The sequence below is a fragment of the Bufo bufo genome, chromosome 8 (assembly GCF_905171765.1).
Source record: "Bufo bufo chromosome 8, aBufBuf1.1, whole genome shotgun sequence".
Lineage (NCBI taxonomy): Eukaryota > Metazoa > Chordata > Amphibia > Anura > Bufonidae > Bufo > Bufo bufo.
This window is the reverse complement of record NC_053396.1, coordinates 147779160-147798768: the sequence shown is the minus strand read 5'-3', so window position 1 is coordinate 147798768 and position 19609 is coordinate 147779160. Positions and strand designations below refer to the sequence as shown.

Below are 19609 nucleotides of genomic sequence, written 5' to 3'. Positions count from 1 at the left end.
GTCTCTCTGAATGTTTCTCACACTATTGATTTATTGATATGAATAGCCTTGTTTTCTCACAGAGATATCAGTACCTCCTCTGTCATACCAAAGATGTGATTAATGGTTACAAAATACACATCTTTACAGACATTCTTTTAGAGACAGATATTCTCCTAATGAGAAATATATACAATATACTGGATACATGTTGTCTTCGTAACATATAACAATATAATATAAACAAATATATATATATATATATATATATATATACAGTTGCAAGATAAAGTATGTGAACCCTTTGGAATGATATGGATTTCTGCACAAATTGGTAATAAAATGTGATCTGATCTTCATCTAAGTCACAACAATAGACAATCACAGTCTGCTTAAACTAATAACACACAAATAATTAAATGTTACCATGTTTTTATTGAACACACCATGTAAACATTCACAGTGCAGGTGGAAAAAGTATGTGAACCCCTAGACTAATGACATCTCCAAGAGCTAATTGGAGTGAGGTGTCAGCCAACTGGAGTCCAATCAATGAGATGAGATTGGAGGTGTTGGTTACAGCTGCCCTGCCCTATAAAAATCACACACCAGTTCTGGGTTTGCTTTTCACAAGAAGCATTGCCTGATGTGAATGATGCCTCGCACAAAAGTGCTCTCAGAAGACCTACGATTAAGAATTGTTGACTTGCATAAAGCTGGAAAGGGTTAAAAAAGTATCTCCAAAAGCCTTGCTGTTCATCAGTCTACGGTAAGACAAATTGTCTATTAGGGCTGTCGAATATAATCGATGCATCGCGATTCGACCCCCGGCGATTCTGCATCGATGCGGTTGCTTTAAATAATCGATGCATGTTGATGACGTCAGCGTCGCGTCCGCCGTGCAGAGCCGAGTCGGAAAAAAAAGTTTTTTGGCGCCTTCTTTCCCGCCTCCCGCCTCCCGCTGACGTGACGACAGTGACACCCCCCTCCCCCTGTGTCGCACGCGTGAGTCGACTCGTGAGGAGGACTGGAGAGGAGACGGACGTGCATGCAGCAGCACTGAGCACAGCGGACCCGTCCTCGTACCCCCAAGAGCGCTCAGAACTTTCTCCTCGGTCGGCTAACTGTGCTGTGCACAAAAGAAAAAAAACAGGCTGTCTTGCGGGGGGACAGAGGAGGAGGAGACCGCAGGACTGGAGTGAAGGAGACGAGTGAGACCCGAGCTAGGCCGCAGCCACCGCCTGACAGTGCCACACACTCAGACACAGTGAGCAGCAGTGGCAGGCAGCACATGCCACATGGGAGGCCATACATACTAGAAAGAAACGTGTTACTTTTTCTGTTGATCTCGTGGCAGGCTTTAGGCTTAGTCACTCAAATTTTTTTTTTTTTTTTTTTAAACAGACAGAGTTTGACAACATCATCATCACGTCAAGACTTGTGTCATCCCTACTCACAAATTCACATAGATGCCTGGCATGCATTGCATTTGCTAGTAAATAAAAATGGCAGAAGTAGAACAAAAGGAACGAGAGATAAAAAATGCACCTAGCTTTTTAAAAGCAAACATCTGGGAACATTTTGGCTCTTATGAAAAAAGTAGGAAGCACGAATTGGACAAGTCATACGCTGTGTGTAAAATCTGTCACACAAAAATTAAATATCTAGGGAATACTACTAATCTGAGAAACCACGTCAGCCGTTTTCACCCAGAAATGCTAAAACCTACCACCACCACCACCACCAAGGAAATGAACCCAGATCAGCCAAGAATTGATGCAATGTTACAGTCAACTTTGCCGCCCAACTCTGAAAAGGTAAAGAGAATAACAAAAGCTGTGGCAGCTTTCATAGCGAAGGACCTGCGCCCTTACTCTGTTGTGGAAAACAGTGGGTTTCGCTACCTTTTGAAGACGATAGAGCCGCGTTACAAGATCCCGTCACGAAGTCACTTTACAGAAAACGTCATACCTGCACTCTACCACGAAACCAAAGCTAAGATAATTGCATCAATGAGCCAAGCAAGTCGAGTCGCAATAACGTGTGATTCCTGGACTTCAGTCACGACAGAGTCTTATGTTACAATAACAGCACATTACGTTAGTAAGGACTGGCAGATTTTGTCGCATGTACTGCAAACGAGAGCCATTTATGAGTCTCACACGGGTGCTCATCTGGCAGAGCTACTTTCTCATGTTGTGGAAGAATGGCAGCTGTCCGATAAATCTGTAGTGCTTGTGACCGACAACGCGTCAAACATGATAGTTGCAGCTCAAGTTGGAAAATTCCCCCATGTGAAATGCTTCGCCCATACACTGAATCTTGCATCCCAGCGAGCGTTGAAAGTGGCCACTCTCTCTAGGCTTCTTGGCAGAGTACGTCGGATATCCACATTCTTTCACCGCAGCACTAGAGCAAGCCACTGTCTAAAAGAGAAACAGAAATGTCTTGGCCTGAAGAATCATAAGCTGATAACTGATGTGGCAACAAGATGGAACAGTGCATACGACATGGTCGAGAGGTTCTTGGAACAACAACCTGCAGTCTGTGCCACCTTGCTGTCTCCAGAAGTCAGAAGAGGAGAGTCCGATCTCTGCACTCTAAATGAAACAGATGTGTCAAATGCAGAGGACGCCGTGAGTGCATTAAAGCCAATGAAGGATGCAACCATGCTGATGTCAGAAGAGCGCAATCCAACAGTTTCTCTTATTGCCCCTATAAATGCACAACTTCTCCAGAGCATGACAGACACGATGGGAGACACACCCATGATCCATGAGATCAAGAATTCTATTAGAACAGATCTCCAGAAGAGGTACAGCAGTGAGGCCGAGAAGAAGATCCTTCATACAGCCTCTGCACTGGATCCTCGCTTTAAGGGACTGCCTTTCATCCTCACAGATGAAGAAAGATTGGAGATATTTAAAGGAGTCACTGAGGAAGCTGCATCCTTGGAGGTAATTAAATTAATTTTAAGAATTCCATCATGTTTCTTCTTGAAACGACAGTAGCACTATCACGCTTCTGAATCTGATGCGGTGCGGGAACTGTACTGTCCGTTTCCTGTGCTTTTTCATCACCCCATCAGAATCAAAGGCATTGAAGTTTGTGTTTTTACTTATTGTTTTTTTTCCGTTTCTTTTTTGTTCAAACACAGATTACATCAGATGAGAGTGAGAGGACACAAGAGGATCATCAAGTGCCTAGAAGAAAACGAACTCTGAAAGAAGAGGACAGTTCACCCATCGAAGACAACCATTCTCCACCATCTCCTCCCAAAAAGGCCAGATCGCTGCTCGTGAGTTTGCTGGGACAGTCTTTCACTGACACTGAAGGTACAATAGAACCCAAAAAGACCCCCTATGCCAAGGCTGAAGAGGAAATGGAAAACTATTGTAAAGCCCCACCTCTGCCTCTCACTGAGGACCCTTTGAACTGGTGGCGTGAGCATGAGGTCATATTTCCCCTCCTTTCTCGGCTGTCAAAGCAATACTTGTGTATCCCAGGTACAAGCGTGTCTGCAGAGCGGGTTTTCTCCACTACAGGAGATGTGGTAACTGCAAAAAGAAGCGCCCTCAAACCAGACCATGTAGATCAATTGGTGTTCTTACAGAAAAATCTACATGTTCCCAAATGCTGAGCAGTGTTTTTAATTTTATAGATTTTGTTTATAGCATTGTCTCTGCCACTGAAATTTTTTATTTCTCTGTCTCCCCTGCCAGACTCCCCTTTTCCCTTCCCCTCCCCTTTTCCCCCTTCCCCTTCCCTTTTCCCTTCCCATCCCCTTTTCCCTTTCCCTCCCCTTTTCCCTTTCCCTCCCCTTTTCCCTTTCCCCTTTCCCTCCGCTTTTCCCTTTCCCTCCCCTTTTCCCTTTCCCTCTCCCTCCCCTTTTCCCTCTCCCTCCCCTTTTTCCCTCTCTCTCCTCCTTTCCTTTTTTTCCCCCTCTCTCCTCCTTCTTTCCTCCCTCTCTCCTCATTCTTTCCTTCCTCCCTCTCTCCTCATTCTTTCTTTCTTTCTTTCTTTCTTTCTTTCCTTCCTCCCTCTCTCCTCATTCTTTCTTTCTTTCCTTCCTCCCTCTCTCCTCATTCTTTCCTTCCTCCCTCTCCCTCATTCTTTCCTTCCTCCCTCTCCCTCTTTCCTTCTCCAAGAGAAGGAAAGAAGGGGAGAGAGAGAGAGAGAAGGAAAGGGGAGAGACTAGAGGAGGAAAGGAGGAGAACTTTTCCTCTCCTCCGGCTCCTAGTCCTACTAGTCCTTTCCTCAATTTTACCTCATTCTTTCTCTCCTTTCTCTTTCTTTTCTTTCTTTCTCTCCTTTTTTCTGTCTTTCTCTATCTCTCTTTCCATCTCCCTATCTCTCGTTCTGTCTCCCTCTCAGTCTCTCTATCTCTTTTTCCGTTTACCGCTCTCTGTGTCTGTCTCTGTGTCTGTCTCTGTGTCTGTCTCTGTGTCTGTGTGTATGTCTGTGTCTCTCTGTGTCTGTCTGTCTGTGTCTCTGTGTCTGTCTGTCTGTGTCTCTGTGTCTGTCTGTCTGTGTCTCTGTGTCTCTGTGTCTGTCTGTCTGTGTCTCTGTGTCTGTCTGTCTGTGTCTCTGTGTCTGTCTGACTGTCTCTGTGTCTGTCTGACTGTCTCTGTGTCTGTCTCTGTGTCTGTCTCTGTGAGTGTCTGTCTCTGTGTCTGTCTGTCTCTGTGTCTTTCTTTCTTTCACTGTGACTGACTGACTGGTGGGGTGCCGTCGTGGCACTGGCAGTCAGACTAGCAGTGACCGCCTGCAGGTGACTGGCAGTGGTCGCCAGGTCGTGGCAATTGCAAACGATCAATGAATGTAACATTTTGTTATAATATGTATATTTGTAATTGTATAATATCATATATTCTAAGTTCACTGTGATGATTAATCAGAATATATGATATTATTCTAGCTTTTAGCAGCACTGGAGTGGAGAGGAGATGGAGAATGGTTTTCTATTATGCGACTGTCCGTCCGATCCATTTTGTATTTTTACACTGACGTGTTTTTTGGTGTTTTCCCAATGTGTCTGTCATGCTCTGTGAATTTCTGACTCTGTTTAGGGGTTTAACCTTCAACCAAAAGAATTCTGTATTTAATTCCAGACAACTGACGCCCGCCAAGCCACCAGAGGAAGGCAAATCCTTGAAAGAATAAATTGAAACTTAAAACCTGGAGTAAATCTTTATTGGATCACACGAACCAAAAAAAAAAAAAAAAAAACACACCTACCTGACCTCATGTTGTCTGTGGCTGTGCCACATTGCCCGCTTGTCTGTCTGACCTGCTGTGGCCTGCCCTTTACCAATCATTATCCAGTGTCATGTGTGTGTTTTCTTTTTTTTTGGTATTCTGTGGTGACTGTTTGTGATCCCATAAAGATTTGTCCAAGGTTTTCAGATTCAGTTGCCAATTTTTTCGGTCAAGGATTTTCCAGCTTCCTCTAATGGTGGCGTGGCTTGGCTTCAGTTGGTGTATGCGACTATGCGTGGTAGAGTGCAGGTAAAATTTTCTGTTAAGTCACTGTGTGACGACAAGCTTTTCAATTTCTAGCACTGGGGAGAATGGTATTATTTTTTAAGATTGTGTCGGACACAATCTTCAAAAATGTGTCCATTCCATTGAATTTTCTAACTTGATGTACTGTCTATCTTTTGAATGTCAATTTTTAGGGGGGCTCAACTTAAAACCTCAGCCAAATATTCTAAAAGTGTATTTATTTGATTAAAGACAACTGACGCCCGCCAAGCCACCAGAGGAAGGCAAATCATTGAAAGAATAAATTGAAACTTAAAACCTGGAGTAAATCTTTATTGGATCACACAAATACACATTCACACAAACCAAAAAAACACACACCGACCTTCTGACATCATGTCTGACTATGGTGGCTGTGCCACATTGCCCGTCCTGTGGCCTGCCCTTTACCATTATGATTCAGTGAGGAGGATGTGTGTTTATTTTTTTCTGGTATTCTGTGGTGTGTGTTTGTGATCCCATAAAGATTTGTCCAAGGTTTTCAGATTCAGTTGAAAATGTATTCTGTCAAGGATTTTCCAGCTTCCTCTAATGGTGGCATGGCTTGGCTTCAGTTGATGTATCGTGGTAGAGTGCTTGCTGAGTGCTCAGTGCAGGTAACGTTTTCTGTAAAGTGACAACTCTGAGAGCTTATAGCACTGATCTAAACGTACTACCCATCTGGTGCTGGTGGTGGTGCTGGTGGTGGTGCTGGTGCTGGTGCTGGTGGTGGTGGTGGTGGTGCTGGTGGTGGTGGTGGTGGTGGTGCTGGTGGTGGTGCTGCTCCTGCTGCCAAAACAATCACGGTGAACCAGGAAGTTCTGCAACACAGACAACTTGAACACACTGTGTGACAGACAGTTCCTGACTGGCAAACATCACAGTGAGTGAACCTATAACACAGTCACTGACTGTGTTATAGGTTCACTGACTCACTGTGATGTTTTACAGTCAGGAACTGAAGTGCTCCTTTTTTTGTAGGTACTGTTTAATATTATATAATATATAATATATATTATATGGTAAAACTATTGTAAAACTTATAAACTAACTGCACCAGCCAGGCCAGCACAACAGTTTAATGTTACAGAGACACTGACAGTACTGTTTTAAATAAATACTGTTGTCTGCTGCACTGTTTTGTTCATTCAGACTTTGCTATATGATATGCAGGGAACTTGGTATGATTTGTTTAAATAGCAGATACAAATAAATATTTTTGTGCAATTTCTGACTGATTGAATTAATTTTTTGATGTAAAATTGAAAAACAAGGGGACTTGGGTAATAATCTTGATGCATCGTGATGCATCGCCGAATCGAATCGAATCGTGGACTTGATAATCGTAATCGCATCGAATCGTGAGACGAGTGAAGATGCGCAGCCCTATTGTCTATAAATGGAGAAAGTTCAGCACTGCTTCTACTCTACCTAGGAGTGGCCATCCTGTAAAGTTGACTACAAGAGCACAGCGCAGACTGCTCAATGAGGTGAAGAAGAATCCTAGAGTGTCAGCTAAAGACTTACAAAAGTCTCTGGCATATGCTAACATCCCTGTTAGCGAATCTAAGATACGTAAAACACTAAACAAGAATGGATTTCATGGTAGGATACCACAGAGGAAGCCACTGCTGTCCATAAACAACATTGCTGCACGTTTACAGTTTGCACAAGAGCACCTGGATGTTCCACAGCAGCACTGGCAAAATATTCTGTGGACAGATGAAACCAAAGTTGAGTTGTTTGGAAGAAACACACAACACTATGTGTGGAAAAAAAGAGGCACAGCACACCAACATCAAAACCTCATCCCAATTGTGAAGTATGGTGGTGGGGGCATCATGGTTTGGGGCTGCTTTGCTGCGTCAGGGCCTGGATGGATTGCTATCATCGAAGGAAAAATTCATTCCCAAGTTTATCAAGACATTTTTCAGGAGAACTTAGGGCCATCTGTCTACCAGCTGAAGCTCAACAGAAGATGGGTGTTGCAACAGGACAACGACCCAAAGCATAGAAGTAAATCAACAACAGAATGGCTTAAACAGAAGAAAATACGCCTTCTGAAGTGGCCCAGTCAGAGTCCTGACCTCAACCCAATTATGATGCTGCGGCATGACCTCAAGAAAGCGATTCACACCAGACATCCCAAGAATATTGCTGAACTGAAACAGTTCTGTAAAGAGGAATGGTCAAGAATTACTCCTGACCGTTGTGCACGTCTGATCTGCAACTACAGGAAACGTTTGGTTGAAGTTATTGCTGCCAAAGGAGGTTCAACCAGTTATTAAATCCAAGGGTTCACATACTTTTTCCACCTGCACTGTGAATGTTTACATGGTGTGTTCAATAAAAACATGGTAACATTTAATTCTTTGTGTGTTATTAGTTTAAGCAGACTGTGATTGTCTATTGTTGTAACTTAGATGAAGATCAGATCACATTTTATGACCAATTTGTGCAGAAATCCATATAATTCCAAAGGGTTCGCATACTTTTTCTTGCAACTGTATATATATGTCCTACTGATTGTCTTATGCTAAGGACTAACTAAGGCTCATTAAATGAATACATGAATATGATATATTTTGCTTCATTAATAAATGCCTAATTGTATAGGTAATTATCACCAGCTGCATAGAGCTTATCTTTATCTCCCGTCATAAATTTATAAGTAGACAAGGAGGCATCTTCTCAGACTGGTACATTCATGAGAAGAATAGCAGAAACCTTTGTATAACCTTACTTCGGCCTACTCAAGACATACAAAATTGCAACTATAGTCGAGCATGGCTCTTAAAGGTAATGAACATCCATCTTGACAATAATGAATTGGATATCAATGCATTTACCTATGAAAAGGCACAACAACACCCAGCAGTTCCAACAGAGGTAGGTCAACACTCTCCAAAGCCTGGGATAGTTTCATGACACCCCACCAGCACCCTCACCCTGATGCGCGGCCTAGTGTCACAAGGAGGTAAACATTTTGGAAGATGGTGAAGGAGTACACAGCAGACCGTGTCAGTGTCCTCAATAATCCTCAGCGCCCTAAAACTACTGGCTGTCCAAGCTGGACACGTGGCACAAACTGGCGCTCTATGCCTTGGAGGTGCTGGCCTGCTCTGCCACTAGTGTTTTGTCTGAGCGGGTATTTAGTGCTGCTGGTGGCATTATAATAGATCCTCGAATCCGCCTGTCAACTGAAAATGCTGACAGGTTGACTCTTATAAAAATGCCTGGATTTGACCATGACTTTTCAACTCCACCAGAGGAAAGCTGATTAACATAAAGGCACTTTCGAAATGTTGTTTATAATGTACTGAATGCACTGTATTCCCATGCACCCCTTCCACCACAAACAAGGGTATATGGTTGAATCTTCCTTTTCTCATCCTCCTTCTCCTCTTCCATCATATAAACACTTGCTTATTCGTCGCATATATTGCCCTCCGCATATAATGTTTGACACTGTCAGCTCAGCTGGAGGCCCTTGTATATAATTTTTTAGAGGGTCAGCTCTCCAGCAGGCCCTCGCATATAATGTTTTACAGAGTCAGCTCACCAGCAGGCCCTCACCTATAATGTTTTACAGGGTCAGCTCACCAGCAGGCCTTCGTATATTATGTTTTACAGGGTCAGCTCATCAGCAGGCCCTCGCATACAATGTTTTACAGGGTCAGCTCTCCAAAATGCCCTTGCATATAATTTTTTACAGTGTCAGCTCACCAACAGGCCTTCACCTACAATCTTTTACAGGGTCAGCTCACCCGAAGGCCCTCACATATAATTTTTTAGAGGGTCAGCTCACCAGCAGGCCCTCTCATATAATATTCTACAGAGTCAGCTCACCAGCAGGCCCTCGCATATAATTTTTTACAGGGTCAGCTCACCAGCAGGCCTTCACCTACAATCTTTTACAGGGTCAGCTCACCAGCAGGCCCTGACCTACAATGTTTTACAGGGTCATCTCACCAGCAGGCCCTTGCATATAATTTGTTAGAGGGTCAGCTCACCAGCAGGCCCTCGCATATAATGTTTTACAGGGTCAGTTCACCAGCAGGCCCTCACCTACAATGTTTTACAGGGTCAGCTCACCAGCAGGCCCTTGCATATAATTTTTTAGAGGGTCAGCTCACCAGCAGGCCCTCGCATATAATGTTTTACAGGGTCAGATCACCAGCAGGCCCTCGCATATAATTTTTTACAGTGTCAGCTCACCAGCAGGCCTTCACCTACAATCTTTTACAGTGTCAGCTCACCTGAAGGCCCTCGCATATAATTTTTTGGAGGGTCAGCTCACCAGCAGACCCTTACATAAAATGTTTTACAAGGTCAGCTCACCAGCATGCCCGCACCTAAAATATTTTACAGGGTCCTCTCACCTGGAGGCCCTCACCTAATTATACCTAATAGGTAATTTGCGCGCATGATGCCTTGTTTGGATGTGGTAGCCGTAGCCTTTTCTTAGGCTCCCTCTCTGGAATCGAACCCTTATTCCCCATTACCCGTAGTCACCATGGGTTGCGCTGACAATAACATCGAAAGTTGATAGGCCAGACATCCGAATGGATCGTCGCAATCACTGGGACATGCAATCAACCCAGTTTATCTAGAATAACCAAAGTGGCAGCAGACCCTTACCCATAATGTTTTAGATGCTCAGATCAGCAGGCCCTTGCTCCAAATGTTTTTGAGGGTCACCAGCAGGCCATCAATCAAAATGTTTCAAGGCTGTGTACGATGCCCTCCTATGTAGCAAAGGTTGTATTGTAGTGCCGGTTCCTTGTAATTTTTGGCAGCTCTTTTACTTAGTGCATAGGCTTTATGAGTGTAGGAGTCCCACTACATGAACAATTGTGCCACAATGTGGAGTGCCTCTTCCTTGTAATTTTTGGCAGCACTTGCACTTTATATGCAAGTAAATATACAGGAAAGAATGTTTCCTAACAATTTTTCCTCTAATATGTTTTTTTTTTCTTCAGTTTTATGCGTATTATTGTCAGTCTGTAAAAGTGGCGTACTACTCGGACAACATCATTTCCAGCAGTGACCTGGGAGTCCAAGATGCATCCATACATCCTCCTCATGTTGTTCCCAAACCATTTTGGTGGTGTTTCCATCAATTTCTGACCTTTTAGTATAAACCTGGCACCCTCCCCTCTTCAGAGCAGAGGGTGCCTGGTTTAATGCTCGGGTTCTCCCATTGACTTCTATTATACTCAGGTGCTCGGTAGAGCACCCGAGCATCCCGATGTGTTCGGCCAGAGCACCCAAGCACTTAGGTGCTCGATCAACACTAACATTTATAACTCATTTCTGACGCGATGCATTCTTTATGGGGAAAATTCTGGAGAAAACAGTTGATATATTTGGCGCAAATCAAAACGTCATTCTTTTTGGTGAATTTTACACCATAATTCTGGTGCAACATGCTTAGTAAATGTCCCCCATAGAGTCTAGAGTCCAAATCTTTTCACTCAAAAGTCAAGGCTATAGAAGTAACTAGCTAGGCTACATAAAATTATATTTGCATATATTTTGCAAATTGGTAATGTTGCACTATATGGTAACACTTCATCATATTAAAGAAGTTTCCAGTATTATCTTTTTCATTGTACTGTGACATCACTGTGTGTATTGGTTAAGACTGTGATGTCTAATCTCCGGCACTCCAGCTGTGGTAAAACTACAACTCCCAAGATGCACACATGCTTGGCTGTTCTCAGAGCTCTATAGAACTGAATGGAGCATGCCGGAAGTCGTAGTTTCACCACAGCTGGAGTATCGGAGGCTAACCATCACTGGGATAAGACTTCAATTTCAGATACAAATCATATATGACAGGGTTCACATATTTCAGCAGATAGCATTTGTCATAACTAGGGTTGAGTGGTTCGTACCGAACTTTAGGATTTTTGGACCCCGGATCTGAACCCGAACATTTCAGTAAAAGTTCGGGTTCAGGTTTTGTGTTCGGCACTTTCTCGGTGCTTTTTGAAAGGCTGCAGAGCAGCCAATCAACAAGCGTTTAACTCTGTGCCCTTAGAAGCCATCACAGCCATGCCTACTAATGGAATGGCTGTGATTGGCCAGTGTAGCATGTGACCCAGGCTGTAAATAAGCTTGAGTCACGTAGCGCTGCACGTCACTCTGCTGTTACTAGTGTAGGGAGAGGATGCTGCTGGTGATTTCAGGGAGAGAACAGGAGAGAATCATTGGTTCAGAACGTGAATCTAACTCAGCGATCGACATACATTTAGTTGTGTGGGTGCAGGGCACAATTTTTTTACCCTGCCCTGAGCCCAGTGACTAAAAAAAATAACTTTTATCCGTCTGTTAGTTAGGTGGGCGGTGGCGGCGGCCATTTTATGCAAGCTCAGTGCACCAGCACTGCATCTGAGCTTTTGTGACATTGAAATCCAATCTTTGAAAACTGCACTAATAATCTGGCAATAATTTTGGCAATATACAACATCTGGTGCATTTGCAGGATTAGTCAGTGTGCAATTTAAGCTAGAAATACAGCCATGATTTTTATTTATTTTTTTAAAACACCCTTTTTGTGCAAAATACACTATTTTACATCCATAGCTACATCTGGACATGTGAGATTCAAATGTTATATACAGCTTTCATATTCTGTTAGTTTCTAGGTTTTTCTAGGTTTTTCAAAACACATTTTTTTTTGCCAAAATCCACTATTTTATAGCAAATATGAAATTCAAGTTTAATATATACAGCTTTCATATTCTGTTAGTAAAAAAAAAACACACTTTTTTGGCAATATACAACATCTTGATTAGTCAGTGTGCAATTTAAGCTAGAAATACAGCCATAATTTTCAGGGTTTTTAAGCAGCCAAATTTTTCTAGGCTTTTAAAAACACACTTTTTTGCCAATATACACCATTTTACAGCCCTTGCAGCATTAGCACGTGTGAAATTCAAGGGTTATATACTGCTGTCATATTCAGTTATTAAACAAACACCCGTTTGGGCAAAAAAAGTTTATTTGGCAGCCTTTGCTGCAGATGTCATTGTGGGATACACCCTTTATATATTTGGGTTATATTCAGTTATTTGAAATACAGCCATTTTGTGCACAAATCTTTAATTGCGGCCTAGTGTGGGTCAGGGCGGGTGAGATACACCCTTTATATGCAGGGGTTATATTCTTCTATTAATAAAACACCCTTTTTTGGGCAAAATACACAATTGTTGTGCCCCTTGCAGTATCAAGACGTTTGAAATTCCAGGGTTATATACTGCTGTCATATTCAGTTATTAAACAAACACCCATTTGGGCAAAAAAATAAATAAAATTGGCAGCCTTTGCTGCAGATGTCATTGTGAGATACTTCCTTTATATTTAGGGGTTCTATTCAGGTATTTGAAATACAGCCATTTTGGGCACAGATCTTTAATTGCAGCCTAGTGTGGGTCAGTGTGTGTGAGATACACCTTTTAAATATAGGGGTTATATTCAGTTATTTTAAATACAGCCATTTTGGGCAAAAAATATTTAATTGCGGCCTAGTGTGGGTCAGGGCGTGTGAGATACATGCTTTAAATACAGGGGTTCTATTCAAGTATAATGAAATACAGCCATTTTGGGCACAAATATTTAATTGTGGCCTAGTGTGGGTCAGGGCGTGTGAGATACATCCTTTATATACAGGGGTTATATTCTTCTATTAATAAAACACCCTTTTTTGGGAAAAATACACAATTGTTGCGCACTTGCAGTATCAAGACGTTTGAAATTCCAGGGTTATATACTGCTGTCATATTCAGTTATTAAAGAAACACCCGTTTGGCCCAAAAAAATTATAATTTGGCAGCCTTTGCTGCAGATATCATCGTGAGATACACCCTTTATATACAGGGGTTATATTAAGTTAATTGAAATAAAGCCATTTTGTGCACAAATTTTTAATTGCGGCCTAGTGTGGGTCAGGGATTGTGAGATACACCCTTTAAATACAAGGGTTATATTCAGTTGTTTGAAATACAGCCATTTTGGGCACAAATCTTTAGTTGCGGCCTAGTGTGGGTCAGGGCATGTGAGAAACACCCTGTATATATAGGGGCTATATTCTTCTATTAATAAAACACTTGGGTTGACATTTTACAATTTTAGACGTGGATAAACCCCTGCTCTGCATAGGTGATAGGGAATAAAATTTCAGAAATTATTTTTGAACCTTTTCAGGACACAGGGCGTACAGGTACGCCCTTATGTCCTGGTACTTATGGACACAGGGCGTACCTGTATGCCCTATGTTTTTTCGATCACCACCGTGCGGCGGGCGGTGATCAGAAGCTGGTGCCTGCTCAAATCGTTGAGCAGGCACCTCGGCTAAATGCGCGGGTGGGGTCCCGTGACCCCCCCATGTCGGCGATCACTGCAAACCGCAGGTCAATTCAGACCTGCGGTTTGCGGCTTTTTATTGTACTGGCGGCGGCGGAGGTGGTGCTATCGGGTCCCCGTGGGGCTGTGGGGGGACTTGATGGCATGGAAGGCAGCGCAATGCCTTTCTGAGGCATTAGCGCTGCCTTCCGGTGACGAGCCTGTGAGATCCAGCCCCCTGGATCTCACAGGCCGGAAGCTGTATGAGTCACTCATCACTCATACAGGCCGGAAGCTGTATGAGTGACTCATACAGCCAATGCATTCCAATACAGAAGTATTGGAATGCATTGTAAAGGATCAGACCCCCAAAAGTTCAAGTTCCAAAGTGGGACAAAAAAAAGTGAGCTAAATAAACCATTTTTTGTCACCTTACATCACAAAAAGTGTAATAGCAAGCGATCAAAAAGTCATATGCACCCCAAAATAGTGCCAATCAAACGTCATCTCATCCCGCAAAAATCGTACCCTACCCAAGATACTCGCCCAAAAACTGAAAAAAAACTATGGCTCTCAGACTATGGAGACACTAAAACATGTTTTTTTTGTTTCAAAAATTAAATCATTGTTTAAAACTTACACAAATAAAAAAATTGTATACATATTAGGTATCGCCGCGTCCGTGACAAGCTGCTCTATAAAATTCTTACATGATCTAACCTGTCAGATGAATGTTGTAAATAACAAAACAAAAAAAGATGCCAAAACAGTTATTTCTTGTTACCTTGCCTCACAAAAAGTGAAATATAGAGCAACCAAAAATCATATGTACCCTAAACTAGTACCAACAAAACTTCCACCCTATCCCGTAGTTTCTAAAATAGGGTCACTTTTTTGGCGTTTCTACTCTAGGGGTGCTTCAAATGGGACATGGTATCAAAACAACCAGTCCAGCAAAATCTGCCTTCTAAAAACCGTATAGCATTCCTTTCCTTCTGCGCTCTGCCGTGTGCCCGTACAGCAATTTAAGGACCACATATGGAATGTTTCTGTAAACTACAGAATCAGGGCCATAAATATAGAGTTTCGTTTGGCTGTTAAGCCTTGCTTTGTAACTGGAAAAAAAAAATATTAAAATGAAAAACCTGCCAAAAAAGTGAAATTTTTAAATTGTATCTCTATTTTCCATTAATTCTTGTGGAACACCTAAAGGGTTAACGATGTTTGTAAAATCAGTTTTGAATACCTTGAGGGGTGTAGTTTTTTAGTTGGGGTCACTTTTATGGAGTTTCTACTCTAGGGGTGCATCAGGGGGCTTCAAATGGGACATGGTGTCAAGAAAACCAGTCTAGCAAAATCTCCTTTCCAAAAACCGTATGGCATTCCTTTTCTTCTGCGCCCTGCCGTGTGCCCGTACAGCAGTTTACGACCACATATGGGGTATTTCTGTAAACTACAGAATCAGGGCCATAAATATTGAGTTTTGTTTGGGTGTTAACCCTTGCTTTGTAACTGGAAAAAAAAATATTAAAATGGAAAATCTGCCAAAAAAGTGAAATTTTAAAATTGTATCTCAATTTTCCATTAATTCTTGTGGAACACCTAAAAGGTTAACAACATTTGTAAAAAAAATCCGTTTTGAATACCTTGAGGGGTGTAGTTTCTAGAATGGGGTCATTTTTGGGTGGTTTCTATTCTTTAAGCCTCAAAAGTGACTTCAGACCTGAACTGCTCCTTAAAAAGTTGGTTTTTGAAAATTTCTGAGAAATTTCAAGATTTACTTCTAAACTTCTAAGCCTTGTAACGTCCCCAAAAAATAAAATGTCATTCCCAAAATGATCCTAACATGAAGTAGACATATGGAAAATGTAAAGTAATAACAATTTTTGTAGGTATTACTATGTATTATAGAAGTAGAAAAATTTTAACTTGAAAATTTGCATATTTTTCAAATCTTTTTTGCAAATTTGGTATTTTTTTATAAATAAAAATTATTCTTTTTTTTACTCCATTTTACCACTGTCATGAAGTACAATATGTGACGAAAAAAAGATCTCAGAATGGCCTAGATAAGTCAATGCGTTTTAAAGTTATCACCACTTAAAGTGACACTGGTCAGATTTGCAAAACATGGCCTGGTCCTTAAGGTGAAATAAGGCTGTGTCCTTATGGAGTTAATTGATGCGCGCCACCTCCTTTCATTCAATGCTTAAACTTTAACAAGTTGTACCACATTTGCGCTTCAATAATGTATCCCACATTTCCACTTTACTCTTTTGGCCCACATTTGCGCTTCAATAATGTGTCCCACATTTGCGCTTCAATAATGTGTCCCACATTTCCACTTCTGTAATTTGGCCCACATTTGCGCCTCAATAACTTTTCCCATATTTTCGCTCGATCCCCAAAAATTTTGCATGTGGTTTCCTTTTCTCATACTCCCTCTCCGGCGTGGAACCGTGATTCACCGATAACCATGATCAACATTGAAGGCTCAGAAAAGAACATCGAAAGTTAATAGAGAAGATATCCAAATGGATGGTGGATGTCACTGGGGCACCTCTACATAGGTGACAGGAACATAAATTTAAAAAAATCGTCAATTACATTGTCAGGTGACATTTTTCTAATTTTGCCGGATAGAAACCCCTGCTCTGCATAGTTGACAAGGAAGAAAATTTAAGAAATTCTTCATTAATTGATGCGCGACACTTCCTTTCATTCAATGCTTAAACTTTAAAAGTTGTCCCACTTTTACGCTTTAATGCTTTGTCCCATATTTCCGCTCTATAATTTTAAATTTGAAAAAAATAATCCTCTCTTGGATGTTGCCTCTCTTTCTCACGCTCCCTCTCCGGCCTAGAACCCTGATTCCCCGCCACCCGTGATCACTATGGTAGGCGCATAAAAGAACATCGAAAGTTGATAGAGCAGTTATCAAATTGGATCGTGAACATCACGGGGATGTGCAACATGGTGGGGCAGTAAGTATGCACATGCCTACATGAACTGACTGACAGGGGTCAGCCCCTGCAACTTCTGGGTCTCCAAATTGGGCACATGGCCTGAGCTTGCCCTCTACCCCTTCGAGGTGCTGGCCTGCCCTGCAGCCACTGTATTGTCTGAACATGTGTTTAGCATTACTGGAGGGGGTTATCAGAGGTTATATTTCCCAATGTTTTGGGGAGTACCCTAATTTAAAAAAATATAAATACATTTAAAACAAATAAGCAGTGTAGGCTACCTTCTCCACCGCCGCTTCCACATACAACGCCGCATCCACCACCTCCTACTCCATATGGACCTCGTCCTCCTAGATCAAGATTTATTTTTTATTTTTTACGTATTTTATGTTATTTGAAGTCATTTCCCTATCTACATTTGTTTGCAGAGCACTTGTCATGCTCTTAACCACATTCTGATGCCATTTGCAGCCCTCTAGCCATTTCCATAACATTTTTACAGCTATTTTATTGCTCAAAAGTTCGGGTCACCATTGACTTCGATGGGGTTCATGTTCCCGAACTCGAACTTTTTTGTAAAGTTTTCTTTCCCATTTCTTCGCCAAACTTCGACAAGATTTTGGATTCGTTATGAATTACTTTGCAATAAATCACATTCCATTGTATGAAGCTGGCGAATTGGCAGGGAATGGTGATCGAGCCACCCCTCTGTCATGTAACCCCTCAGATATAGTGTTTAGAACTGATTACGGCATCTGAGAGTCACATTCAGTCTATAAGGGGGTTAATCGGGGGTTAAAGCAAAAAAAAATATATATATAATAGCTATTTTTATAGCGGCTTAACCTAAATACCAAAACCGGACATGTGCTCACCCCTAGGTATCCCCAATACCACAGGAAATGAAAATAGAAGAAGAAGTAGAGATGCGGGGCACTCTATAACTGGCAATACACGGACTAGCGATAAGTATACTAGTATCATATAAGTTTAATAGTATCACATCATCAAAACATAAATGATAAATAATAATAAAACCCCTAGAGAATCATATATTAAAATATAATGAATGTATATACCACTATAATAGCACTGTCCGTATATAGGTTATAAGCCACAACCTATACTAATGGCGGTGGCTGTATGCGTGGTGCAAGTCACAGTTAATGGTCCTGCTGAATCCGTGATCCCTTATCCTGGGACATAAATAAGTGGTCCCTTATCCTGAAATGTGAAGCAGTATATATACTTCATACTTTATATATCATGTATCACTAAGGTACAAGAACAGTGAGGGATAATATTAAGCGGATCCATCTCGGATATATTAAATGTGGACTTTGTCAAAGAAAAGAAAATGAAAGAAAATTGGAGAATACTCAGCCGCTCTACAACAGATTCCGGGCTTTAGGTCCTTAGAGGCCAATCAGCGCACACAGCCTTGGTCACGTAGGACACCACGGGAAGGTTTACGCACTATGTGGGATGCCGCAAAGGTCCTTTCAGGGCATAGAAGGAGTGTGCTTGCCAGACGGCTCCGGTCAAGGATCCCGATATCGAGTGGCTAAACAGCTACAATACGGGACTGGTAACGTACTAAACACAGCTATATATGTATTTTGTCTCAACTTACATGTCAAATGGTACGGATATCAGAACTCTTCCCGATCAGTAGGGTATACAGAGTAATCACAAGCAGCAACCCTCCTCTATATATGATACTTCTTGGAGGACTTCACCCTATGTATAAAAATTGTGAACATCAATACATGATATACCGCTTCACGTTCCAGGATAGGGGACCACTCATTTATGTCCCAGGATAAAGGACCACTGATTCAGCAGGACCATTAACTGTGACTCTCACCTCTAGGGGTTTTATTATTATTTATCATTTATGTTTTATTATAATCAATGGGTGTTTTTATGATGTGATACTATTAAACTTATGTGATACTACTACTATGTCAATTCTTATGCGTGCTGACGTCACACAGCAGCACTCGAGTGAATTGACACATTTTCTTCAATCAAGATGGCCACAACGGCCTCTCTGCGATCAAATGGATAAGGTGAGTATGTGTTTTTTTTATTGCCATTTCAGGAAAAATTTATTTGTTACCATGAAGTGCCAAGAAATTAAAATTTGTGGCGAATCAAATTTTTCCTGAAATTCGGACCAAATTCCACTTTGTTAACTTCAATTTTCTCCACACTAGTCATAACCTAATGACTAAGGTTGTGACTAAGGTTATCTGCCAAAAAGCGTGAGCCCTAACATATCTGTTCTGTATCTATAGCGCTGACATATTAAACAGCACTTTATAGACATTAGCATCAAAATGTCTCCATTGGGGCTCACAATCTAAGTTCCCTATCAGTATATCTTTGGAGTGTGGGAGGAAACCCATGCAGACACAGGGAGAACATACAAACTTCATGCAGATTTGGATCTCGGTCAGATTCGATCCCAGGACCCCAGCGCACCAAGGCTAACCACTGAGCCATGTATTGGTTAAGACTGTAAAGTTTTAACAGGACACTGTGTGGTGCTGGAATCTGCACATATTTTGTATACCTTGCTCCATGCCAGCTTTATGCACACTAATGTATATCCTCAGTTGCTGAGGGACATTTATTTCCTTTTTATTGATCACTGTGTGTAATATCCCTGTACTGTGCATTATTCCTGTGCATTTGGAAGACCAAAATAATCATAAATGTGTTCATGTACTGAACTGAAGGTGGTCATTGTAGAAAGGAAATCCATTTTACTGGATCCATTATTCCCATAT

General features: G+C 41.7%; 1 protein-coding gene across 1 annotated transcript; it reads left to right on the top strand.

The window, feature by feature from the left end:
- Positions 1 to 1484: 1484 nt before the first annotated feature.
- On the top strand, positions 1485 to 3619 carry LOC120978098 (E3 SUMO-protein ligase ZBED1-like). The gene is made up of 2 exons (XM_040406327.1): positions 1485 to 2936; positions 3137 to 3619. The coding sequence occupies exons 1-2, from the start codon at positions 1485 to 1487 to the stop codon at positions 3617 to 3619; spliced, it is 1935 nt and encodes a 644-aa protein (XP_040262261.1).
- Positions 3620 to 19609: the final 15990 nt, after the last annotated feature.

Coding starts and splice junctions, on each gene's coding strand:
- LOC120978098 (XM_040406327.1), top strand. CDS start 1,485: ATGGCAGAAGTAGAACAAAAGGAACGAGAGATAAAAAATGCACCTAGC. Junction 2,937..3,136: donor AGGAAGCTGCATCCTTGGAG/GTAATTAAATTA, acceptor GTTCAAACACAG/ATTACATCAGATGAGAGTGA.